Source organism: Sciurus vulgaris, assembly GCF_902686455.1.
Source record: "Sciurus vulgaris genome assembly, chromosome: 1".
Lineage (NCBI taxonomy): Eukaryota > Metazoa > Chordata > Mammalia > Rodentia > Sciuridae > Sciurus > Sciurus vulgaris.
The window spans coordinates 98,497,663-98,524,750 of record NC_136461.1 but is presented as its reverse complement, the minus strand read 5'-3'; the positions used below and the strand labels follow the sequence as shown (position 1 = coordinate 98,524,750).

The window sequence follows — 27,088 nt, the reverse complement described above, 5'->3', positions numbered from 1 at the left end:
AGGATGACAGAAGGCTATCTCCGAGTCTGAGCCAGCCCCGGATCTAGGGTGGCCCCGAGGCTGCTGGTGTTTGCGGCGTCTTTGCTGATCCGTCTCCTCCTGAGAACTGCGATCGATACCCTGCACCGCCTCTTCCCAAACCCTGGCTGGACCCTGACTCCATCCATCATTTTAGCTTCTTTTTCTAATGAATATCTTCTCTGCTACAAGGGCTGCTACTGAAGCCTTGGCAAAGGGAGATTTCTCGTCAGATTTGTCATTTTCCTTGCTAAGGCCTGGAAAGTACCTTAATCATCCACCTCTTTCTTCTCCGCAGCAGATAACATTTTCTTCCCATTCTCACACAAGAGACGAGTCTTCCATCTCATTAAAAAGAAATACTAATCTCTTTTTCCCTTCTCCCCACCTCCTCACACTTTAACCCATATCGCATCCATATAGCTAAGAGGAAACCAGGTGTGAGAACAAATAAGTCAAGGTCTATGAATTCAAAAACTCAGACTTTCATCCAGGGAAGGTTTTAAGTACTTTGAAGATAACATTTGAGGGTCTTAACCAGAGCCCATGGATGATGCCTAGGGGGTCCAGTAACCTGGTGAAATTGAATGTAAAATTGTACTCAAGTGCATTTTTCTAGGGAATGTAAATGTAGAATGCGACTGAGGGGGGATAGAGGTGCAAGTTTGTTCGGCAAGAACTTTATAGTAAAGAGCAAAGCATATGGCCCTCAACTCCTGACAGGAAGCTTGTTTGGGTCACAGATGGTAGGAAAGCAAATGGAAACAGCACTGTGGAAGCCACTATCTCTCTCCTTTTGTGCTTGCTCCAGATTTGCTAACGAGTCTCAGTTGCTTTGGACTAATTGGATGCCACCAGAAGAGGCGGTGTCACCAGACTGGGGCCTGCCAGGAACAACTGCTCAGCCAGCAGACTCCATTGCTTGGGGTGCAAAGTGGAGAGGAATGGAATGTTATCTTGGTAGAAATGCTGATACCTGTCCAAGAACTTAAAGCAGGGGAGAGGAAGAGAGGAAAAATCCCCAGAAGGGTTCCAGTCTTGGCTCCTTCATGGCAAATGCTTGCAGCACTGTTTATTCAAATGTGTAATAACAAGCACCAGAAAACAACATGCAACATTCTCCCCACACCCCTGACCTGCAACCCCAGAAGTAGGAGACCTATGACCACAATGTTGAGGGGAACTCATGTTCAGGAAAGATCCAAGGTAGGCACTCAGACAGGGCCAGATTCTACCAGGGCAAAGGGCAAGTGCCCTGCCTTTTGGCCTCCTGCAGCAGCTGGAGAAATCAGACACTCTCTCTTACCTCAGGCCCCAATAGGCAAAACATTGATGCCAGCCCTGGTTGGAGGGCACATGAGTCCTATAAGGACAGCCCTGTCCTTGGCACTTGGCCCAGGTAGCCCTCTGGAGGTAATGAGGTGAACTGGCCTTTTAGGGCAACCATGGGGAGAGAGGCCATAGTCTCTTCTGACTGAGAAGAGCCAGCCACTTCAGGAGAAGGAATAGTCTTCTCTTCCCCAAGGAGAGTTCTGGGATTCCTCCTAGGGAGTGAATACCTACCCCCTTTCCCCAGCTGAAGGGCATTGCTAACTTCAGTCCCCAAATGAGAGCACTTTATCCATCACATTTCAAATAAATTGGAAATAAGGACACAATCCAAATAATAGAAGTAGTCAAAGCTGCTCAAAGACCCCCCCACAGGGGCCAGCCTGAAGAAAAATGAAGGTCACCCCCTTATTCTCCATGTCTCTGACCATGTAGGCAAAACTGTTATCCCCCCACCCCCTTGTCCTTAAGTAACTATGGGCACAACTCAGGACAGAGAATTTCATATTTAGGAACATTCTCATCACCATCTTCTTTCTTTCTCCTCAAATCCCTTTCCCAAAATCTAAAAAAGAAAATAAATTACTGAAGGACTCAGGAGCTTTGAGGGATGTAAATCTCACACTTTCCCTGTCAAGTGGGGAAACTCTGACTCCAAGAGGAAATAATTGGCCCTAAGTCAAAGGTACTGACCCCCAGGTACTGCAGTAATGCACATGCCACTATGGGTGGCATTAAGGAAGGTGAGAAGGTTGAAGGGGGTAAGCTCAGTCCTGGGGACAGATTGGCACAGGACACATTCACCTTTGGGATGCTAAGTGGGCCAGTTGGCACTGGATTGGAAAATGGTTGGATTCTTCCCTCTTCATCCTTCCCTGAGCAGTCCTATGACTAGGGCAGACTGAAGTGTTTTGAGTTGGTAGGAGGCAGATGGCCCTTGCCCAGTTAGCACTCTCTGGCCTTGGAGTCCAGAGAGGGACTGAGGAAGTGTCAGGAAGAGGAGACACACCAAAGACAAATATGGAACTGGGTCCCAAAGTGAAGAAGCACCAATAGCATCAGGCTGCCCTGGACTGGGGAGGGGATAGACCCTGGCAAAAATGAGGAAGCAGGGGAGAATGGGAAGACAAAGGAGAGGGTACATCCTTTTGTAAAGATAAGAAGGGAAAGTATGAAAGAAGGACTATATAAGGAGCATGGGGAAAACAAGCAAAGAGTAAGGGGAAAATGGGCCCATCCATCCATGTCCTGGGGTTCTGGGGCAACTCAGCCTCATGATGGTCCTTCAGGCCCTTCCAAAGCCCCTATCTGGCCCCACAGGAATGAAAGGAAGGCCTGGACATACTTGAAAAAGAATCTCGAATGCCTCAGACCCAAGAGGCTGGGGAAGGGAGGTGAGCTGGGGGAGGTGGGTAGGTGAGGGGGCCTGAAATGGAGATGCTCCTAAGCCCCTCATCTTGTGTCCCACGTGTGAGATGAGACCAAGCCCAAGAAGCACAGGGAGGAAGGTAAGTATTTTCTAAGGTAAGTATAGTTTAGGGTGCTGGTGGATAGTGCCCCACCCTGGGGGTGTGAGGACCAAGGGGATAAAAGAAACTGATTCTGACAGCAAGTTTCCTGGCAAGTTTTTTCCTCAAGTTGCAACTCAGTTGCAGTTTATCTGCTCCCATTGAGTCCAGGCTTCATCTAGACCTTCTAAGGGCCCTTTTAAAGGCTAGTGGGCCTCCCTGGTTCACACGCAGGGAGCTCTGTGGGCAAACAGAAGCCAGAGAAGAGTGGGAAGCACATTGGGCTCTGGGAAGTCTGGAGATTAGTCACAGGGTCTAAATGACAGCCATTGAGAGGTGTCACCAAACCACTGCTGAGTCCTCCATTCAGGGACCAGGGGCAAGGCTGCCAGCCATCTTCCCCCCACACATACTATATTGAGGCTAGAAAGGTGGCTGCTAGAGACCAGTCTCGGGACTCTGATCTCTTGCTCTCAGCCCTTCTCTGTAGCACAGTCTGGTTCTCAGAGATGTGGAGAGTACAAATGAGACCCCAAGCAAGATGCCTGGGTCCAGGCAGTACACAAGAAGCACTGAACTCCTGCCATCTGGGGCTCCAGCAAGAGAAGGGATAGGAAGCCACTGGGTGGGCTGCCCAAGTTTCCGATAACTGACACCTGCCCATCTGTAGTCCCAAAGTTCAAAGCCCAGAATGATGGGAGAAGGGAGTTGGAGAAGGAAGAGGGAGGTCCTGGGAGCCGTAGGTGTTGAAGAGGTGCTGTCCAGTTCAGGAGTAACCAGGCAGGAGCTGTTTACTGCTTCTCCACTGCTCCCTGCTCAGCTGCACTCTCCTGGCTGGGGCCCTGGCCCTGGTCCTGGCCCTGCCCGTGCCACGGGGTCTCCTTGAACACAAACCAACAGTTCCCGGCCCACAGGAAGAAGTTGATAAAGCCGAAGAGCTGCAAAGGACATTAGGGGAGTATGTGAGAATAGTAGGGGAGGGACACTATGAGAACAGGGGGTGGGGAGTTCCTGTGTTGGGGGAAGAAGCACAGAAGACTAGAAAGACTAAGAAAGCTGGATATAGAGGTAGAATTCAAGGTCATCTCACATTAAGGAGTTCCCTGGCAAAAGTGTCTAACTCTGTCCACAGCATGCACCCAAGATGTAGCTTGATCACTAGCCCAGTCTCACTGCTGAAATGGTTATCATGCAAAGCATAGCAAGGATACAGGAGTCAGGGTCCAGCAGAGCATCCCACAGCAATAGGAGGGACCTGCTTGGAACATCTGTTGGGTGGGTTTGACTGGAGCTGTCCAAGGTGCTCCTTCCCTAGGACCAGGGACTGAGCCAGGGCTATATTCAAATATTTATTTAAAATGTTTAAAAAACCTAACAGCAGGAAATATTTAGGAGAAAGTGTACTGATGTTTGCAATTGACTTTGAAATGCATTAAAAATGGATTGGTGGGTGAAAGAGGTGGATAGATAAGTAATAAAGCAAGTCTAATAAAACGTTAATGGTAGAGCTTAGAGGGTGAGCATGTGGGTGTTCACCATAAAATTCCTTCAACTTTGCTGTATATGTATTTTGCAATAAAGTGTTGGGGGGACCTGTGAGTGGAGTTCCAGTATGTTCCAGAAGCTCCCTGATGTTCCAGACATGAAACATTTCAGTTATGGACCTCGGGAGGTCAGAGGCATTTTCAGAGAGGGTCTGAGATAGCTGAGATGATGGCTTAGGCACTTGCCCGCTGACGTGAGGATATTTCAATGTTTTAACAAGTAGGATGACCAAATGCATGCCTATTGGCTGAATGTATCCCTGTCACAAAGCCCTTTTCTATGTGGGGGTCCAAGCAACCAAGAGCCCTTTCTCACTCACTCTGGGTCTCCTTGCAAGCTCTGAGCCCAGCCACAGCCTGAAGCTCCCTCTTCACATGTGTTCCCATACACAGCATGAAACAGGCAGAAAGGGATGGGAGGCAGTCATGAGGATATGCCTGGAGCTGGGGAGTGGGAGTGGCTCTTGGGTTTCCCCCATCCCAACATGCCTTCTCAGGATCAGCATCAGGTGCAGGTGGGCACTAATTCTAGGTGCAGGGGATACCAGCCCTGAAGAAACCCTCTCTGTTCCTTTTAGAATATGATAGCCGGAACAGGCCTGGGCAGCTGGGATAGTGCTGCTTCCCTTAGGCCCCTTCAGTGACCACAGGTCTCACCACAGAGATGTTGGCCAGTCCCATGGAGGGTGTGGCCCCAGCACTGCACACTGCTTCCTCTCCATGGCACACGGACATAGCTGCAGTCAGGCTGGATGGCCGTGTGGCACCTTTGACATCAGTCAGGCCCTTGCCCCAGGCAGCTGCAGCTACCAGCCAGAAGAAGGTGAAGGAGACGGTCACACAGAAGTCCTGGGAGGAGCAGAGGGATGGGGAATATACTCAGAAAGTCCCCATGATTCCCTAGTTTTTTTTTTTTTTTTTCCTCTTGCTATGATACTCTAGAATCCTGGGATCTCGGGACATCTACCTCTTCCTCTCCTACCTGACACCTAGATCCCCAGGGGACCCAGATAGTCCTAAGAAAGCTGTTCACTGCCACCAAAGTAATCATTCCTCTCAGGCTGCCTTACCCACGTCCTCAAAACTAAGGTCAGGTAACAAGATGCCAAGGCACCTGCTGACCAGTCTCACCCCAAAGCCCAAGTGATCTAAGCTCCCTATTCTTTATCCCCAACTTTTCCTTTGATTACCCTTATTCATTAAAAAGTAGTGGCAGAAGGCAGACTTGGGAAACAAATGGGGTTATCTAAGGTATGCCTTCTACTTTCATAACTTAAATAAGGAGAAAGTAAAGGGAATAATTAACACTAATAACAGCTAACACTTACTGTGGCAAACTATGTACCAGATACTTTACATACATTCTCATTCCCCCACCCCCAGAAAAAAACCCACTAAAAGGCAGATATTATTTCATCCCCATTTATAGATGAGGAAACTGAGATTTTGAGAGGCCGAGTAACTTATCTAAGGCCACACAGTGACTGAAGCCACTAAAAAACAGTGCTGGGATTTGACCCTAGGTGGCCTAACTCCAAAGCCTGCTTATTTATACTGCTCTTGTGCTTCCTGTCAGTGGAAGGATGCAATGAGAGGTTGGTAGAAGCAGAGGTTCCACATTTGGGCCCAAAGAAGCTACTATGTTTGTCCTCCCCTCACCTCCATCCCTCTGGCCCATGCTCACTCACCACCAGCGGAAAGCGCCTGTTCTCTGTGTAGAGGTTGTGGAAGCGCAGATAGAGGACTAGGGCAGCCATGGTATAGAAGAAGGAAAAAATGCCAAGGGTCACAAAGAACTCAGCAGGGGCAGAGAAGTCACCCATGAGGTGCATTGTCTTGGAGGTGGAGTCATCATCACAAAGAGGCATCTCATACTGGACCCGGTGCAACCTGCAGGTGGCAGGGGAGGCCATTCTGAGCTCAGGCAACCCCATATTTCCCTGCCCCAGCAGGCATCCTGAACTCATCCTGGACTAGTTCTCACCCAGGGACTATTACAGAGTGAAGAAAGGTATGGAGTAGTGCTTCTGGAGGAGAACTTACAGTCAAGGCAGGAACTTCCCTATGGTTTCATTCAAGTCTCCCTGGGCTGCTATGGGGAGCCATCCTTATCTAGCAGAATCAGACGAGGTTGAGCCATGGGACACAGAGGCCTGACTTCTAGGAACTAGCAGCCATGGAAGTCTATCCTAGATTGCTGGGAAGTATGTGGCACTGTGTGGGAGTGGTTCCCTGTCTGGTTCTATGATAGTTTCCCTGAGAAAATGGCTCTAACTCCACCCATCCTGTTCATCACAGAAGCCCCTCCCGTTCCAGCCCCTTTACCTGTGTGTGTATAAAGAAAAGATTGTCTGTATTCCATGTTGTTAGAGGGCAGATCTGGTACGGCCTGATCCCATCATGCCCCCTCTCATTTAAAAAGAATTTTGGCTCTTTTGTGTTTATTGATTAGATAAGTTTATGGGTAATTGATTGATTTATAGCCAACAATGTCCTCTGGCAGTTAACCCTTTTCTTGTCCACGCGTGATGTGACAGAAACCCCCACAGGCTGCCACCCTACACTCATCAACCTGCCCATATATGTTGAACATATGATTTCATGCAGTCAGGGACTTTAAGGTCACAACCACAATATATAGCCCATCTATTTCTGGTAGCCAAACCACTAGGCAAGTCAGCTTCATTCTGCTCCTGGGAAAGCACAGGACCATGGCAACAAAGTTCAGATTTGAATCACTCATTCTCAGGCCTTACTTATGTTTCCCAATTTTACTATCTTAGACAAAACAAAGAGAAAAACACAGCCTTTTATATACAAGAGACAATTTAAGTTAGGTGCTGATAATGAGACATTTCTGAAAAGGTGAGTCCTGTCTCCATTCTCCTCTGAACACTCAGGCTTCCCTTGTCTAAGCTCTCAAATAACCCAGGAAAGGGCTGGGGAGATAGCTCAGTCGGTAGAGTGCTTGCCTTGCGAGCACAAGGCCCTGGGTTCGATCCCCAGCACCGCAAAAAAAAAAAAAAAATTAAAAAAAAAATAAATAAATAAAAAATAAATAAAAAAAATAACCCAGGAAAGAATACTCTCTTCTACCTCCTGGTTAAGGTGTGCCTCCTTGTTTTCTGGGGGTAGTGGGGTACCAGGTGAGTATCTCACATTAGCTCTTCAGGATCTAAGTACTAACAAGCTTCCTTACTTCAAAGAAGAGAGGGGGCTACTGAGGCTCAAAGAAAGCTGTTCAACTTGCTCAGACTCCTATAAGCCTCCATTCCAAATGCCTGGGGGTTTTCTGCCTGAGCTATATGACCTGCTATTGGTTGGCTATGGACTAGAACATTGTAAGGATGACCTATTTGCGTTTCCCTTATGTTCTTCTCCGATCAGTGTGTCTGAAATCATTGAAGGGCAGAAAGGACCTAAGTCTTATAATTCTTTTGGAATCTGGAGCAGCACACAACCAAATGGTCTTTAGATTTCTGGAGGAGGAAGAGAACAACCAGGTCCTGCTAATCTAGTGAGAGACTGTGCTTACCTGAAGGGATAGCCGAACAAAACAATGATGGAGCTCACATCCTTGGCTTCGTTGTTGCAGCGAACTGTTGCTCCTGTCTCCCCGCTGTAGGAGCCGCAGGACCCGAAGGCGAAAATAGCAAAGAGCTGAGAGAGAGTGAAGCCCCTTTGAGAACGGAAGGCCTCATTTGACCAAGGTAAAGAACCACCCTCTGTCTCCAGTAGCTGTAGATACTGAGGGAACTGGGAGTGAGAGTCCCTTTAATCTTGTTCCTCTTGAGCAGGGACTCATGGCTACTATTTGTTTTTCAGTTCAGGGCATTATATTCACCATACAGGGTGCTGGACCAAAAATAAGGTAGACTTTGAGTGGTGACTCAGGGGAAGATAAAGAGAGAGGAAATGGATGGTCTCCAGGTCTCCTCATTGGGCATGACATTGGGGACCATAAGCAGCCTCTTTAAGATGACAAGTAACACAAAACCTCTGTAATTCCAGCTTTTGGAAACTTCATCTCAAAACCAGATTTAATTTTTCTCCCAAGGGAGAGGCACCCTCAGAAATGAATTCCTCTGCACAACCCAGATCAGGCAAGCCTGCAATGCTTTTCATTTCTCCTTTGAACCAAAGAATCTTTCCCTCACCTTGTTGCTAACTTCCAGTGGTTTCCTACTCCAGAGGAGATACCATGTAGCTGGAGGCGACAACGTCTACCAAGCCTTCCCTTGGTACTGCCAGCCTACCTTCTCTTCCCCGAAAGCACATTTCCTTCCAGCAACAGTGCTGGCTGGGCCAGTGCTGACAGTCTTGGCTAGAGACCAGAGAAAAGTACCCTCCACTTGCCTTATCAGCCTCTGCTATTTTCCCACTGGTGTTTCTCTTTGTAACCTGTTGATGCTATTATTTCTCGGTGTTAAAAAGTAGAGGCGTTCCAGACCACTTGAACTCTTTTCTTCTCTACCTTTCATCACATTTAACTACCTCTTATATTGAGCAAAATGAAATTTTTCCATTCTGTGATTCTCAAATTTCTTTCCAGGAAACACCCTTTGATTAGAAAAGGAGTGGAATTTCTTATTCTCCCACATCGTCAGCTCAGTCCCAGTTTCCTATGCCTCTATCTTTGATTTGTTCAGTGTAATCATTCTTATTAAGCAATGAACTTATTCTGTGAATTGTTCATTTTCTGTATGTTTCTCTATGACTCAGTGTCTTGGTAATTAAAGTCCCTAGAAGACAGCTAATCTACACTTCAGTCCTGCATCCAGAGTAGAATTGCACATTACTTTGCTAATGCCTATCGATTTTGTGAAATGAGAAGATTCCTGGACTAGGAGTCTGGAAATCTGGGTTCTAGTTGTAGCTCTGTTGCTAATTAGCCAAGCGACTCCACTGTCTGAGTCTCAGTTTCTTCATCTGTAAAATGAGGGATTTAAAGGTAATATAGAAGCTCTTCCCAGCTCTGAAATTCTCTTACTCTCTGAGGGTAATGCTATCAGTGTGCTCTTGGCTGGACTTGCCAACAGCTGTGCTCTGCCCCTGGGTGGTGTCAGGTGCCACTGCCCCTCCTTGCATGGCCTAGCCCAGCAGAACTCCATGCTGGAGCCATTGACTTCTCTCTAAAGGTCATAACATGCAACTCTGTTTTCAGGAGACCTGCTCCAGACAAATGAGAATTGTCTCCATCGGTAAAGATAACCAAGAAAGAAGATAGTGTAATCTCTCTGCAGTGCCTCTATAACCCCACCTCTGAATTAAACTATGCAGGCTTCAGTAGAACCCTACTTGCTCACCTCCCTGACAGAGCAGGAGAGAAGTCACTGGAACCCTCTGTACCATTGTCCTTCACATACTCAGAGTTGCTTCACAAGCATAACAAGGGAATGTCCCTAGTTCTTCCTCAGAGGAATTTGCACATCTTTGTGGACTTTGTGGCTTTCTGATTCCTTGTGGAAGTTTTTTTGTTTGTTTGTTTGTTTGTTTGTTTGTTTGTTTTCTCTCTCTTAGCTGCTGGTGCCCAGAAATGGACACAATTAGGGTGTCATATTCTAGGAAGGGCAGCATAGTGGTTGTAATTTTACCCATTGGCAGTTAGTCAGTGAATGGCTCCTCATAGAAAGTGTGCAGGTATTCCTAACTTGAGAGAGCGAGTGGTCAGTTATGGAACCTTCTCTTCACCAGCCCTCTCTTGACAGGCACTGCTGAACATCAACAGGAAGATGACATTTCTTGAGCATCTACTATGTACCAGGCAGGCTCAGTTTTAGATACTACTAGTAAATAGAAGAGAGGAGGAAAAAAAAAAAAAGATAAAAAAGAAAAAAAGAAAAGAATCTGTCCTCATTGGAGTACATGCCTTAGAATTGTACTATCCAAAATGGTAGCCACTAGCAAAGTATGGCTATTTACATTAATTAACATAAAACAAAACTTTAAATTCAGTTGTTTGGTCATACCAGTCATATTTCAAGTACTCAATAGCCACATGTGGCTAGCAGGCACTGTAGTCACCAGCACAGATTATAGAACTTTTCCATCATCACTGAAAATTCTGCTATGTCCAAATGATAACCTCAAGGTTCTGAAAATTCCAAGCCCTGATCTCTGATTCCTCAAAGGACAAAATATGCCCCTAAGAACTTTACCATTAATGCTATGCTCTTCTGATTCTTTGAAATTCAGGAATCTGTAAACACCTTCTATGATGACATTTTTACTTACCAGAATATTTGTTTGTTTTTTGGTGCAAGGGACCTACCCCAGGGCCTTGTGCATGCTAGCTATAGAGCTATATCCCTAGCCCCAAGAACATGTTTAAATATGAACATACAGTCAGATGATGATAGATACACTTTCCTATATGAGTGAATAATGGGAAAATCTAAGAAGAATGATCATAGATCATATAGGTTCAAAGAGCAGAAGAACAAAAAAGGGTCTCAGAGATCATGAAGCTCAACAGTTCCATTTCACAAAGATGGATACTGAAGTCCCAAAAGATTAAATGATTTTCCCAGAGTCACATTTAGCTAATTTAAGAGCCAGGTTATGAATTTACATCTCCTGATTCCCTCTCCAGTACTCTTTGTACTTCATTCATTTATTCATTCAATACTTATTGAGCATCTATCTACCTTGTGCCAGGTTCTAGAGATACAAAGATGAGTAAGACTTGGCTTCTGTTCTCAAGAATTCATGCTTAGCTTTACGCCATGTACAAACAGAGAAACAACATGTATCCCATTTGTTTACAATAAAAAAAATGTAAAAAAATAATTCACGCTTAGAAGGGAATGTCATGTTATAACAAACAAAACCCAGCATTGTAGTTATTAAGGCTAAAGGAGAAGCCAGGTACAGTGGTGCATGACTGTAACCCCAGTGACTGTAATCTCAGGGAGACTGAGGCAGGAGGATTATGAATTTGAGGCCGGATTCAGCAAATCAGCAGGACCCTAAGCAACTTAGTGAGATCCTATCTCAAAATAAAAAATTAAAAAGGCTGAGGATATAGCTCAGTGGAAAAGTACCCCTGGGTTAAATCCTAGTAGGAAGGAAGGAAGGAAGGAAGGAAGGAAGGAAGGAAGGAAGGAAGGAAGGAAGGAAGGGAGGGAGGGAGGGAGGGAGGGAGGGAGGGAGGAAGGAAAGGAAAAGAAAGAAAGAAGGAAAGAAAAGAAGGCTAAAAGAGAGGTCTCTACTGTGTGTGGTGAGGATTACAAGGAGTGAGAGAGGAGCTCTATGCCGTGGGCTGCAGATGCATGGAAAAACACCTTCACCCAGCTCTCCATGGCTACTAATACTCCATCTTTCTGCCTCAGATTTGCTTCCTTCCCTAATTGTGCAGGGGACTAGGCCCAAGGAAGGAAAGGGTAACAACTGAAATGACCCTGTCACCAAGCACAAGGCTCTGAAAGCAGCCTGATCACAAAGAACAGCAGCCAAGGGCTGGGGTTGTGGCTCAGTGGTAGAGTGCTTGCCTGCCTCCGTGTCTCCTTTATAAAGATGTTGGAATAACTTTTCCCAGGTGTGTGTGTGTGTGTGTGTGTGTGTGTGTGTGTGTTTTGTTTGTTTGTTTTGTACTGGGGATTTGATCCAGAGGTGCTTTAACACCATGCTACATCCCCAGCCCTTTTTTATTTTTTATTTTGATACAGGGTCCCCCTGAGTTACCCAGCTGGCCTTGAACTTGTGATCCCCTTGCCTCAGCCTCCTGAGTCACTGGGATTGCAGGTGTGCACCATTGCATCCAGCCAGCCTTCTCAGTTAAAGGATGAGTTTCCACTTCGGTGCTGACTTCCTTACTGGTCAGAGAACACCAACAGTCCAGAGAACACCAACATCATCAGTTAGATCAGGGCACTAAAGGCAAGTTCTTTCCCCAGATCCTCTTCTACAATCATCCTATTGGTTTGATGAACTCTGATGGTGTCCTTTCAAATCCTCCACAGTAACTGAAATAACTCCATTACAGAGAACTTGCGGTCAAGTAAATGACTTTGGCACCCCAAAGGTGAAATTTTCATTAGGAGGAAACACTTAAAAGTAATATAACTTATTTGTAAGCAAATGAGAATAATGACTGAGTCATCGGAGATCTTTTGTACCTTGCCATCAAACTGAGGATTTGGCAGTGACATCTGAATAATCTCTCTAAAGGCCAAGACTAGTTGGACAGTCCACACAAGGGGAGAAAATTCCCTAATTCCCTAAAGGGGAGGTTTGAGAATAAAATATCTCCTGGAGTGCCAGGCTGACTGTGGTCCTCCTGGGTTTACTATGCATTACAGAAATTGCCTTTTATAATCCTCCCAATGATCCTATAAGACAGGTCTGACCTCATTTACAGATAAGAAAAATGAGGCCCATAAAGATTTCATCTCTTACCCAAGTTTCTAGGACTACAAAGCACAGGACACTAGATTTAAACCAAAACCCAACTGACCTTTAAGTCTGCCTTAAAAACAAACAAATAAACAAACAAACAAACAAAAAAACCCTACTTCTCCAAAAATTGGTCTATGCCCAGGTAGATTTAGTGATATTCTAGAATTAGAATCGAGATGAGATTAATTTCTGAATTTTAAAGACACTCCAGCATAAGCTCCTGACTCATAAAAAAATTACATCACTTTTTCCTCTCAAGGATTCCAGTAAAACCTTTGCTTTTTGATAATAATGACTATAAAAGTTTTCAATTACCCTTACCATAATGACAAGATTTGTGTTTTATTTTTTTCCTCCTCTAGTCAGGACTACTTTATCCCACCAAGCAAAAAAATGGGTGAAAAAAACTAAATGACATTTTCACTGACCTTTCTGGTGCTGGTTCCTGTGTACTCTAATGTTAGCTCATCTGCAAAAATTCAAAGCAAGTGAAACTTGTGCCCTGAATTTATGCTATCCTGGATGACATTAAGACCAAATCATGTCTCCTTATGAGGCTACACTTATGAACAAAGACTAGTTTAGAGTTTGTTACTCACCCAGGGCCTTGGGTTTAGCAATGTGAGAGAAAGGGGTCTCTGTTTTGTAGAACTCACTCTCTTTGAAATTGAACATTATAAAAGTCAAACAGGTATTACTTAGTAGGGAATCAGCACTGACTCTGGGAGGAAACTGGATTCTTTCCTTAGGAATTGCTTTGTGCAGCCTTTATAGAAATGTGGTAAGTACTTAGGGGCAGGCAGGAGTGAAGAGGATACTTTTCAGAATGCTCCCAGGGAAGGCAAGTCCATAGTTCAGTAACTTCATTATTCCTTCATCCCTTGATAGTCTGTCTTCGAATTTCCATTAGCTCCATTTTGTCAAGTTTAATGATAAAATTGCACTCTTACATTCTGCTCCTCTGGATGGCTTCTAATGGCTCTCTGACTTCTGAATGCCAGTCACTCAGAGCCTTAATATTCTTATATGGGCCCCTCTAGTGTTCAAGTGGTGGGTCCAAGTGGCAGGAGGTGGAAGAACTCAATCAGCAGTTGGTCTCACTGCTCTTGAGGCAGTAAGGAAAGTGGGAAGTCCCCACCAAGTTCCAGAGTCTGCCCTTGGGAACTCCCCAAATCAGGGTCTCAGATATCCAGAGATAATCCCAAATTCACTATTGCCTCTAAATTTCATATTTGATTATTCGCATCCAAACCATGATTTAGTAGCTGGTGATACAGTGCTAACTCCTGCCTCCAGAGAATTTAAAGCCCTTTAGAACACAATCCTGAGTATTAATGGTAACTTATTCCCTAGCTAAATGCTGTGCTGAGAGCACATTAACTAAGTTATTCATATACCATTTGATGTATGGATTGTTTAACTTAAACTTCTTCTGCAGTAGTGCACTAAATGCCCCCCAACAAGTCTTTATGATTTGAAAAAGTGTCTGCACCTGTCCACATTCCTAATTTACATCCAGGAGGCATGGGGCACTGGGAAGAACAGAGAGCCTACCAATATCTTTAAGTACCAGTGAAGAAGTGAGATGGTATTTCCACTAGATCAAACCAGAGGAAATTGAGGACCTGGGCAAATGAGTTTTTCAAGGTCACAGGGTAAATCTAACACAGCACGCCAAACAATTTAAAGCTTAAGATGATCCTGAGAATGGTCTGATCGACATTTGACCAACCTTGGGTTCTGAAGTCCAGAGAAATGACTTGCCTAAGGTTGTGCAGCTGGAAACACAGGACCAGGCCTGGAACCCAGATTCCAGGGTTCCAGTTCAGATCCGTGTTCTTATTGTACACACTACATTTTGGTTATGTTGTCATTTTTATTCTGTCTTAATTTTGTACATTTGTTTATTCTCAGGGCTGGTGAGTTCCATCGTCCATTCATTCATTCATTCACTTCCTCACTCTATTACAAAAACCCAGATTACTCTTGTGACCTCAACAGGGAATCCCGAGCTGGGAGCCTGTCCTTGAGTCCACTCCAAGGATCCTCCAGGTCCTGGTGGGTTTGGGGCAGGTTTCCACAGCGCCTCTCTTTCCCTCCTTTGCCCTCTGCAGTTTCCGTGGTGGTGAAGAGCGGATCTCATCCCCCTTGTCCTCCTCCTCCCGCCCACCACCAAGGAGTGGTATGTGCAGGATCAGAGTTCTGGAAAGGTTACACCCGGGTCCTGTCGCCCGAGTGAAATGTGAGCGCCCTGGGCAAAGGTTCCTTGCACATAGAAGGACCGAATCCGGGACTGCGCATACCTCGCTCCTCACCCTCCTACCACTGAATGCTGGACAAGCATCCCTAGTCCGCCCCTCCCCCGCCCACCTGTCACCGCCCCCCACCCTTCCGCAGTGGCCCGGCTGCCTCACCTCCCCCGCCCCCACCCGGGCCACATTGCTCTGGGTCGTCGTCACAGCCCAGGCTCCCGAAATAGCCCAGGGCTGGGGCAGAGACTCACCCACTGCAGAACTTTGATGAAGCCCAGCGGCTCCTCCAGTCGTCGCCAGCGCAACCCCACCAGCAGGCGGTCCACCTGCGAAAACAGAGCCAGCTATCTGTCAAGGCGGTGCGGGGACTTGGGAAGGCCCCAGTCCCGCTCCTCCTATTTACACAGGGGCAAAGGGTGGGATCAGAGTCGGGACCGACATTTAGGTGGAGGGCATCGGTGGCAGAGCCACCCGGGGAATACCTGCTGGCGCGGCGACTTGTCCGCTGTGCGGCCGGGGCTCTCCGCCGAGGACATGCTGGCGCAGCAGGACCGGAGCGCAGAGCGGGAGCTCGGCTCCCTCGCAGGGAGGCTGCGGGGACAGCGGTGGAGTTGGGGGCTGCTGACTTGCGGCCGTCGGCGGACCGGGATCCAGGCTGGCGGGGTGGGTCGCGGGGGCGCTGCTTCTCGCGCTGGTCTAGACTGTGGCCGCTGCTCTGCCCGGCCGGTGCAGAAAGCCCCCGAGTCCGATTCAAACTTCTGTCAAACTTGCTGGCGAACTTGGCAGCGGAGTCACGTGGCGTGCACTCCCGAGCCCTGCTCCCGCCCACTTCGATCCCCTTTCTCGGTTGACCAGACTCCTTAAAGGGACCTGTGGCCTCTGTGGATAGTTCGACCTCGAAAGGGCTGGGGTTCTTTGCCAGAAGCCTCCAGGGCAGGTCCCCACCGAAACACTACGGTCAAATGCAACACCACTATGAAAATCTGGATCCCGCTGGGACGAGCGGGCTCCTAGTTTATCTTTCCGGGTTTTCCTGGTTTGAGAATTGCTTTGCCCTGGTTTTTCTCCTACTATCTAGAACTTGTAGGATTCTCAGTAGGCATTTTCAGTGCTTATTGTTAACATGCTTCCAAAATTTTCACGAGTCAGTGCAGACAAAAAAAAAAAAAAAAAAAAAAAAAAAAAAAAAAAGCACTAGAATTTAAACTGTTAACTTTTTATTCTAGGTTGACGTTGTTTTATTATTTTTAACAACAAAAAGCATTTGTATGTTAGTGATTTAAAAGCCATTTACCTTAAAAATGTAAACACTACTTAAATGAGAGTGAAAAGAGAGTCTTTGAGGTGGGCTTAAAGATTGCAGTTTTATTGAAAAGTTAATAGAGTTGCATTTTGATTGTTTTTAAATAGGTCTCATTTTCGGAAAGCGTTCAACAGGAGCCCTGTGCGAGCAGTTGTGAATATTACACGTTCAGTTTACGGGAGTGTAAATGTAAGTAGTAAAAGATTAAGTGGTTCGTCTGAGGACGCGGGTCAGTGGGCGGTGGCCAGAGACTAGAACTTGCCTGCGCTTCTTAGTAACTGACTTGTAAATATGTATCCATTCTTGGAGGACCCCCACGCCCACCTCCATCGCTTTAGAATGAATGCTTTTTGAACTTTTTGTCTATCATTTGTACAAATCATTCCCCATTGAGTAAGTGCTTTACCAAAGTTGGGAATGAGTAGGAGAAGCAGGCAGCTCAGAATGGGATCACACCACCTGGGCTTAAAGGAAACTTCTGTGGATTTCCTTGCAAATCTACGATAAAAAACAAATGGCTGAACCCCCTGTCAAGTTCTTAATAAATTTTTCTGTTGTCTTATGTTTCTGTTCTGTGGACTAGGGATACTTCCTAGTATCCCTAGTAAACGGGATGTCTCGTTTACTTCATAAGACTATCTTGAAGATTAAGTGATGTATGTAAATACCCACACTACACAAATATAAATATGTATTGCCGAGGTCTGCAAAATATGCATATACAATACAGCACAATCAGAAAAGAATCATAATAATGCAGCAAAAATCAACATACCCACCTACCAACCTTATTAAGCTTTATATTAAGCAACCTTATTAAAGCTTAATAAAATTAGTAGGTGGGTATGTTAAAGTTACCTTTCCATTGCCTCAAATTCATTCTTAAAAAAGAAATAAATATTACATACAAAATCAAAGTCCTGTGTGTACCCTCACATCATTCCCTCCTTTCCTTCTTCCTCCCCAGAAACAACCACTATTCTATCCTTAATTTGTTTTTTTGTCAGTTCCTTGCATGTTTTAATGCTTTTTCTTGCTGCATATGACTACCTAGAGACTACACAGAGTTTTCAGACATAGTAAAGTTTTTATAATTGTTTTAAACTTTATCTAAATAATATCATGCTTTAGGTAATGTTCTTCAACTGTTTACTTCATATTGTGTTGAGAGTCATCTAGCCTGACACTTGTAGCTTTAGTTCATTTGTTTCAGCTATATAAATTCAACTACATACGCTAGGGATGGTGGCCAGAGCATGTAACCACAGAGACTCAGGGGGCTGAGGCAGGAGGATCACAAGTTCAAAGCCTTAAGCAATTCAGCAAGGCACTAAGCAACTTAGCAAAACTCTATTTAAAAATAAAACAAACAAACAAACAAACAAAAGGGCCGGGGTTTCGGCTCAGTGGTTAAGAGCCCCTGGGTTTAATCCCTGGTACAAAGTAACTACACATATACTGCAGTGTATTTACTTACTATCATATTGATGGCCATTTGAATCATTTCCAAATATCCACTCTGATAAACAGTATTGCATTCAATATGTACACATCTTCTTGGGCACATGTCAATGAGTTTCTACCCAGCACTGAATTTCTAATGTGTGTATGGAGGGGTTTGGGGTCTTTAAATAAAAACCCTAATAGGAAATATTTTCTTATACTGACCCATTATAAAAACTGAAACAAAAGTTTTGAAAAACATATTTTCTGTTCCATTCATTAAAAATTCTAGCCTAAAGTTAATACCATTTGAGGACCTCTATCATAAAAAGTATACAAAATTCTTAATACAAAATTAGTAACCATGACTCAGAAGTGAGGGGCATGAAGCTTGAATCTCACTACTTTCAGACTCAATAGCCCTCTGGATATTTTATTCTCAGTTGGTATTGTTTTCTTATTTTTAACAAAATGCATCTGTATGATAGTGATTTAAAAGTAGTTAATATTTAAAAATATAAATTCAATCTCCTTTAAAATAGCTTATACCCTTTAAATGAGTGAAAGGAAAATCTGAGGAACTGTGGGTGCAAAGATTGTAAAGATTGTAGTTCAGACACACTGAATTGATTTGTTAATTCTCTTATAATGGGTCTCTACCAGTGGTTTGATGAGATTGTACCATACCTAAAAGTCAGCTGGCTAGGTCATAAGATGTAAACATTTTCAACTTTGAGTTTTAACAAATGTATATCCACAAATAACCACAACCACAATCAAGATATGTAACATCTGCATGGTTCCAAAGAGCTCCCTCCTGCCATTTTCCGATCAATATCCACCCAACCACTGATCTGCTTTTTGTCATTATAAATGAGTTTTACTTTTTCTAGAATTTCAAATAAATATTATAGTAGGTACTCTTATTGAAATAAATAATTCATTGAAATGAATTCCAAATGAAATAATGTACTATATACTATTTTGCATCTGGCTTGCACTCAGCATGTTTTTGATATTTGACAGTATTGTTGCACATATCACTAGTTTAATCCCTTGCTGAGTAGTATTCCATAATATGAAATATGACCCTTCATAGTTTTTTTATCTATTCACCTGCCAAAATACATTTGGATCATTTCCATTTCTTTTGCTCATATGAGCAGAGCCACCATAAACATTCTTGCACAGGTTTTTGTGTGGATGTACATTTTATTCTTAAGTAAATACCCAGAAATGGGATTTCTAGATGTATGTTTAACTTTGTATGAAACTACTGTTCTTCAGAGTGGCTCTACCATTTTTCACTCCCACCAATAAAGTATTCCAGTTGCTTTGCATCTTCTCCAGAACATTGTGGTGTTAATAGTTTAGATTAGTTTTTAGCAATTCTAAAATGTAGTTAGTGGCAACTCATGGTGGCTTTAATTTGCATTTTCCCAGTGGCTAACAATAATAAAACTCTATTAATACATTTATTTTGCCATTTGAATATCTTTTGTGAAGTCTTCTGTTCAAGGCTTTCGCCCTTTTTTTTGGGGGGGGGGGTGCTGGGGATCGAACCCAGGGGCCTTGTAATGTTTTTTTTTTTTTTTTTTTTTTGGGTGCTGGGGATCAAACCCAGGGGCCTAGTGCTTACAAGGCAAGCACTTTACCAACTGAGCTATCTCCCCAGTCCCAGATTTTGCCCTTTTAAAAATTGGGTTGTGTGTTTCTTACTATTGAATTTTGAAAATTCTCAAAAAAGTAAAAGTCTTTTTCTTTTCTTTTCTTTCTTCTTCTTCTTCTTCTTTTTTTTTTTTTTTTTTTTTTTTTAGTGGTGGTGCTGGGGATGGAACCAAGGGCCTTGCACATGCTAGGCAATCACTGTACCACTTCCTTAGCCCTGGATGCAAGTCCTTTGCTTTAAATGTGCTTTACATATATTTCCTTCCAGCCTGTAGTTTGTCTTCTCATTCTCCTAATATTGTCTTTGGAGAATAATGTTTTAAATTTTGGTGAAGTCTAATTTATTAATGTTTAATGATGTATACTCTTGGCAATCTCTTTGCATACACTTTCTTCTGAATGTTTATAATTTTATGCTTTACATTTAGATACTTTGTTATTTTTATAAGGTATGGGATTTAGGTCAGGTTTTTTTTTTAATGTGACCGTCCAAGACCATTTAAAACATATATATATATATATATATATATATATATATATATATATATTTAGTTGTAGGCAGACACCCCAAACTCCAAGACCATTTTTTTTAAAAGACTATATTTTGACATTGAATGCTCTTACACCTTTTTTTTTTTTTTTTTTTTTTTTTTAAACCAATTGTCCATATTTGTGTGAGTCTAGTTCTGGACTCTTTATCCTATTTCATTAACTTTACTGTCTCTACCTTTACCAAAACAGCACTGTACTGGATACAGTAATGTATAGTAAATCTTAAAGTAATATGATTTCTCCAACTTTGTTCTTCAAAATTGTTCTACCTATGCTAGTTCCTTTACCTTTCAAAATAAGACAATATTTACCTGTTTATATAAAAATTTTTTCTTGGAATTTTACTGGAATTGCCTTAAACTGCATTAAATCTGTAGATCAGTTAGGGAAAACTTACATCATTTACTATGGTCAGTCTTCCAATCCATGAACATATGCTTCTCCATTTTTTTATGTTTTCTTTTATTTCTTTCATCAACATTTTGTTGTCCGCCCCCCCCCCTCCAATTCTCCAATGCTGGAGAATCAAATTTAGGATGGTAAGTAAGTGCTCTACTACTGAGCTATATCCCAGCCCAACATTTTTAGTTTTAAGCATAAAGATCATGCATTATGTTTTAGTAGATTTATACCTTAGTGCTTAATTTTCTGAAAGCCATTATAAATGGTATTTTTAACTTACATTTCCAATGCACAATTTCTAGTATATAGAAACATGATTTTTATATTGACATTGCTGTGATCTTTATAAACTCATGTATTAGTCCTATGAGGCTATGAAGTATTTTCTTGTGATTTTCTATGTAGATAATTATACCTTCTTCTTTTTTTTTTTTTTTTTTTTTTTTTTCTTTTTTGCGGTACTGGGGATTGAACCCAGGGCCTGGTGCTTGTGAGGCAAACACTCTACCAACTGAGCTATATCCCCAGCCTTTAATTATATCATTTGCAAATAAAAAAACAGATTTATTTCTTCCTATACAACCCTGTATGCCTTTATTTTCCTTGCCTTGTTTGCTGGCTAGGATTTCTAATACAATGTTGAATAGAATGGTGACAACACACTTGTCTTGTTTCTGATCTTAGGGGAAAATATTTAGAATTTTACCACTTAGGGGATATAGCTCAGTTGGTAGAGTGCTTACCTTGCAAGCACAAGGCTGTGGGTTCAAACCCTAGCACTGAAAAAAAAATTTTTTTTTGCACACTAGAATTTCACCATTTAGTATGGAATTAGTTCTACTTTTTTTTTCCTGGATGTTCTTTATCAGGTTGAAAAAGCTACTCTGTATTTCTTGTTTGCTGAGAGATTTTTTTAAATCATGGATGGGTGTTAAATTTTGTCAAATGCCTTTTCTGTATCAGTTGATAATGATCATGAGTCCTTTCTTCTTTGGGATATTAATATGGTAGTGTACCTTGATTTTAAAAGAATTTAAATATTATGTATATGTATTAAATATTATGTATATGTATATACATAGTATTTAAATTAATAGATGTTACTTTTTAGAGCACTTTTAAGTTTACAGCAAAATGGGGTGGAAAGCACAGAAAGTATACCTCTTCCCCATCCCATCTCCACACAGGCTTTCCTGCATCAACATCTCACAGCAGTATGATACATTTATTTGTTACAACACATTGACACATCATTATTAACTAAAATCCATAGTTTACTTTAGGATTCACTCTGTGTTGTATATTCTATGTGTTTTCACAAATGTATAATAACATGTATCCACCCTTATAGTATCATTCCAGATAATTTCTCTGCCTTAAAGATGTATTTGTTCATATCTCATTTCCTTCAATCCCTGGCAGACCATTTTCTTTTGATTGCCTCCATAGTCTTGCCTAATCCAAAATATCATAGAGTTGGAATAATGACTTCTTTCTCTTAGTAATAAGCTTTCAAAGTTGCTCCCTATCTTTTCCTGGCTTCATCATACATTTCTTTTTGCTGAGTAATATTCCATGGTATGGATGCAAGAGTTTATGCATCCATTTATCTTCTTAAGGATATATTGGTTAATTCCAAATTTTGGTGGTTATGAATGAAACTTTTATAACTATCCATATGCAGGTTTTTGCATAGCCATAAGCTTTCAACACATTTGGGTAATTACCAAGGTATGATATTGCTGGGTAATCTGGTAAGAACATACTTAGTTTTGCAAGAAACTGCCAAATTGTCTTCCAAAAAAGGTTATACTATCTTACTTTTCCACTCACAATGGATGAGAGTTTCCATTGCTCCACATCTCTATCAGCATTTGGCATTATCAATGTTTTGGATTTTAATCATTGTAAAAGGTATATAGTGGTACCACATCGTTTTAATTTGCAATTCCCTAATGACATATGTTAAATGTTTGTTCATATGCTTATTTGTCATCTTTGGTAAAGTATCTGTCTAGATATTTTTCCCATTTTAAAGTCAGGTTAGTTGTTTTTTTATTGTTGGATTTTCACAGTTCCTTGTATATTTTAGATAACACTCCTTTATCAGATATGCCTTTTACAAATATTTTTGCCTAGTCTGTGGGTTGTAATATTCTCTTAACAGTGACTTTTTCATAGCAGAAGTTTTTAATTTTAATAAAATCTAACTTACCAATTTTTTCTATTGTGCATCATGCCTTTGGAGTTGTATCTGAAATGTCATCACCAAACCCTACATTTTCTAGATTTTCTCCTAGTTTTCTTTTAGGAGATTTATAGTTTTGTATTTTACATTTAGGTCTACAATTTATTTATTTTTAAATATTTTTATTTGTCAGTGGACCTTTATTTTATTTATATGTGGGACTGAGAATTAAACCCAGTGCCTCACATGCTAGGCAAGTGCTCTACCACTGAGCTAAAACCCCAGCCCCTATAATTTAGAGTTATTTTTTCTGAAGGGTATATGGTCTGTTTCTAGATTTCTTTGGTTTGCATGTAAATGTCCAGTTATTCCAATACTCTGAAAATCTTATCCTTTGCTCCTTTGCCAAAGTTCAGTTAACTATATTTTTGTAGGTATAGTGATTGATTTTTTAATATGGAGCCTGTCTTTAATATTTGGTCATGGTCTGTTGCTCTTAATATATTTTTCTTTTCCTTTTTTTCTTTTGTCTGTGTGTGTGTGTGTGTGTGTGTGTGTGTGCATGATAGGGATTAAACCCAGGTCTTTGTGCATGCTAAACACTTACTCTATGACCAAGCTACATCCCCTAGATCCTATATGTTTTTCTTTATATGTGTTCTATAACATATAATTTATATATAGTTGTATTATTATGCTACATTACTGAATTCAATTTTCCAATATCTGTTGAAGACTTTTGCACGTATGTGTGTGTGTGTGTGTGTGTGTGTGTGTGTGTGTGTGTTTCTGCCTTATGTAAGAAGATTTAGAGGAGAAATGATTGGGTTATGAGAGTCTTAATTCAATCAGTGAATTGATTCCCCATAGGGATTAACTGAATGGTAACTGAAGGCTCATAGGGCGTGGCTGAAGGAGGTGGGCATTGGAGGTGTACTTTTGGCATATATTTTGTATCCAGCCAGTGGAGTCTCTTCTTCTTGATGTGATGTCTTGAGCCACTTCCCTCTACTGCACTCTTCTGCCATGATGTTCTGCCTCATCTCGAGCCCTGAGGAATGGAGCTGGCTATCTATGCACTGGGACCTCTGAAACTGTGAACCCCCCAAATAAACTTTTCCTACTCTAAAATTGTCTTGTCAGATCTTTTAGTCACTGAGGTGAAAAAGCTGACTAAAACATAAGGTCTTAAGGCTCTTGTGGGCCAGCTATGTCAGAGATGACTGTTTTGAGTATGTGTGTTTGGTAGGGGGGTTTTCTGGGAAACAGTGAAGTTATAGAACGTAGCAGAACCAGGAGTGGTCACAAGGACATTTTGTAATGTACATATAATGTTTTTTAAAATATTTTAATATTTTATTAATCCAACAAGCTTTATAAACTCTGAATGTGTAAAAAAATAAAATAATAAATAAAATCCAGTAGTTTGGTTTTGCAGAAAATCAAAACAGAAACATTAGTGATATGTGACTATTCACTGAGGAAGGAATCAAAGATGATTTTCAGTGTGAAATAACATTGGGAAAGTTAAAAGAACGGGGAATGTTATTAGTGTGATCAAACATCTGTACACTATAAGATATATCATGTACTAACATATCAAGTTTTTTAAAAAAATAGAGGTTGATTTTGTAGGGTTTTTGGGGGGGAACTTTCTTTTGGCATTAGCACCAAATGCCAAAACATTTCATTTTATTTCATTAAGTGTTCAGAATCAGTGAAACTGCTGCTATTTCACATGCTTCCAAGCAAAATCCTTCTTCTAGCCTTTCTAATGTGCTTGAACCAGAAAACCAGATGAATCAGTTAGGACTGTTTCAGTACAGACAACTGACTAAAGTAGCCGTTAGCAAAATGGTGATTTATTGCCTTCCATAACTAAGAAATCCTGAATTTTAGTCGTGGCTGGCTCCCCTGGCTCCAGGGGCTTAGATTATAATATCAGAATTGGGTTCTAACCTAAAAGAGAAAGAATAGATCGTGAATAAACAAAAATTATGTGAGTTCACTGTGCTAGACAACTAGATCTCTCAACGCTGCATCAGAGTCATGGTAAATGTACTCCAATGAGGATCAGATTATTTCTTATAAATAAAATTCATAAAACTTGGTGTATATACTTTGTGATATCTATTTTGGTAGTTCCAAAAGGCATAGAGATGTCTTTTGGCAGAATCATCTTCTTCTGTATGTCCTTTGTATTGTTATTTCTTTAGGGTTTTATTCTCTAAATAATTTAATTCCCACATAAATGATCTCCAGAGAGGGAGGGTAGTACCATAATCTAACAAGAAGTATTTCTCTCTTTTTGAGTTGAACTAGTAAATCACTAGATTGTAAAGAACATCTCATGTGAGCCAACCAGAGTTCAGATAGAAAACTAAGTGTAGTATTAAGAATTAAAGGTGTTTGGGGTTGCTTTCTAAAATGCAGTTAGTTTTCAAAATGGGGAGTCAATTCAATAAATATCAATAGAACATGGTAGTGGGTGTACTGATTGTTTCCACGATATTAATTTCCCCATTTCTCCAACAATAGTACCCAGATTTTGAATAGGCAAGTCATCTTTTACAAAAAGGTTTGGGTAAGATTGACCTACATCTGTTTTTACAGGTAGACTCTGAATGGCCTATGGCAATGCTTATTATGATTTGTTCAAGGATGATCACAGGAACCAATTTAGGTCAATTATATTCAATTCTTGGACATATTAAGTGAACAAGAGCTTTTCCTCCTGCTCACCTCAACTGAATGTAAATCTACAAGCATGAGAACTCTCAGCAGCAATCTGCACCCTGGATGGAGAGTTTGCTAGGAATGAAGCCAGTCTCAAGGAAGAATAGATAAACTGACATGGAAAAACCAAGTCTTGGTAACATTGTGTGAGCTACTATGACTGTTACAGTTTGTACGTGAGGTGTCCCCCAAAAGCTCACTGTGAGACAATGCAAGAAGGTTCAGAGAAACAATTGTAAGAGTTTTAACCCAATCAGTAATTTAATACCCTGATAGGGATTAACTGAGTGGTAACTAAAGTGGTAGGGTGTGGCGGGAGGAGATTGGAATTGGGGCGTGGCTTTGGGGTATATATTTTGTATCTGGAGAGTGGAGACTCTCTTTCTCTCTCTGCTTCCCCCTGCCACACTCTTCTGCCATAATTTCTGGCCTCACCTCAAGTTCCAAGGAAAGTTATGGATTGAGAACTCTGAAACCATAAGCCCTCTAATAAACTCTTCCTTCTCTATAGTTGTGCTGATCGGGTCATTTAGTCACAGCAACAAAAGGCTGACTAAAACAATGCCTGAAGTCATGTATTTTTTAACTTTTCAGTAATGTGTGCCAATAAATTCTTTACTATTACATCAGTTTGAGTAGGATTCTATGCTACCTGTTATTCTGACACCAGCCCCAACTGCAATACTATTCTGATGTGTCGGACTCCACAAGTTTAAAGACACAGTCCACAAGAAAGACAGGCTTATATTTATATTTATTATTAATTTTTTTTTTTTTTTTGGTATTGGGAATTGAACCCAAGGGTGATTTAATCCCTGGGCTATTATTTTTCCTGTTCTTTTTATTTTTTATTTTGAGACAGGGTCTTGCTAAGTTGCTGAGGCTGGCCTGGAACTTGTGATCCTCTTGCTCAGCCTCCCAGGTCACTAGGATTAATTACAAGTGTATGCCACTGTACTCAGTTGCTGTACATTTATGATTAGTTTTATTATAAAGGGTACAAATTAGAACCAGTGAAATAAAAGAGACATATAAGGTGAGGTCTGGAGGGTCCTGCAGAGTGCTCATGCCCTCTCCCTGTGGTGTCAAAATGCAGCACTTTCCCCGCACACTCATTTGTTCACCAGCCAGGAAGCTCCTCTCAATCTCAGTGTTAAAAGAGCTTTTTGTTTGTTTGTTTTTAATATTTTGTTTTAGTTGTAGGTGGACACAATACCTTTATTTATTTTTATGTGGTGTTGAGGATCAAACTCAGGGCCTCACGCATGTTAGGTGAGTGCTCTACCACTGAACCACAACCCCAGCCCTATTAAGAGTTTTTATTGGGATTTCAATTATGTTGGAATGATTGATTGAATCATTAGTTATGTGACAGAACTCAGTCTCCGGCTATGTCAGAGATATTTCCTCATGCTCTCTTTCCTTTGTCCCCTCTCCTCTGCTTTAGTCCATCCTTCATTTCTTCTTCTTTCTCTCTCTTATCCATGCCAGGCTTTCATGATTTGGATTCGTTCTACCCTTTTGCTGCCTTACAAAGCCCTAAGAGCCTAGGCTAGTCTGAAAAATACAGAGTGGAATTTCATTGAGTCTATTTAACCTGTAAGACCCAATGATATTTTTGAAGATGCTCATTATCTGAAAGAGAAAACCTACTTAAGGAGGAAATTTAGGTTGTTCCTCTTCATTGCTCCCTTCATCTCTATAAAAATCTCTGCCTTTTTGAGGTTTGTCATTTGCCTACACAGTTT

The 27,088-nt window shown here is 41.8% G+C and overlaps 1 protein-coding gene and 1 long non-coding RNA gene across 2 annotated transcripts; one reads left to right on the top strand and one right to left on the bottom strand.

Moving 5' to 3' along the window:
* Positions 1 to 1,061: 1,061 nt before the first annotated feature.
* On the bottom strand, positions 1,062 to 15,837 carry SYPL2 (synaptophysin like 2). Its single transcript, XM_079109456.1, has 6 exons — positions 15,531 to 15,837; positions 15,300 to 15,374; positions 7,935 to 8,059; positions 6,088 to 6,289; positions 5,057 to 5,248; positions 1,062 to 3,793 (listed from the first exon to the last, which is right to left on the bottom strand). The coding sequence occupies exons 1-6, from the start codon at positions 15,582 to 15,584 to the stop codon at positions 3,647 to 3,649; spliced, it is 795 nt and encodes a 264-aa protein (XP_078965582.1). The 5' UTR covers positions 15,585 to 15,837; the 3' UTR covers positions 1,062 to 3,646.
* On the top strand, positions 15,311 to 23,719 carry LOC306643391. Its single transcript, XR_013758926.1, has 3 exons — positions 15,311 to 15,407; positions 16,459 to 16,540; positions 23,566 to 23,719. It is a non-coding gene; the product is annotated as an uncharacterized lncRNA (long non-coding RNA).
* Positions 23,720 to 27,088: the final 3,369 nt, after the last annotated feature.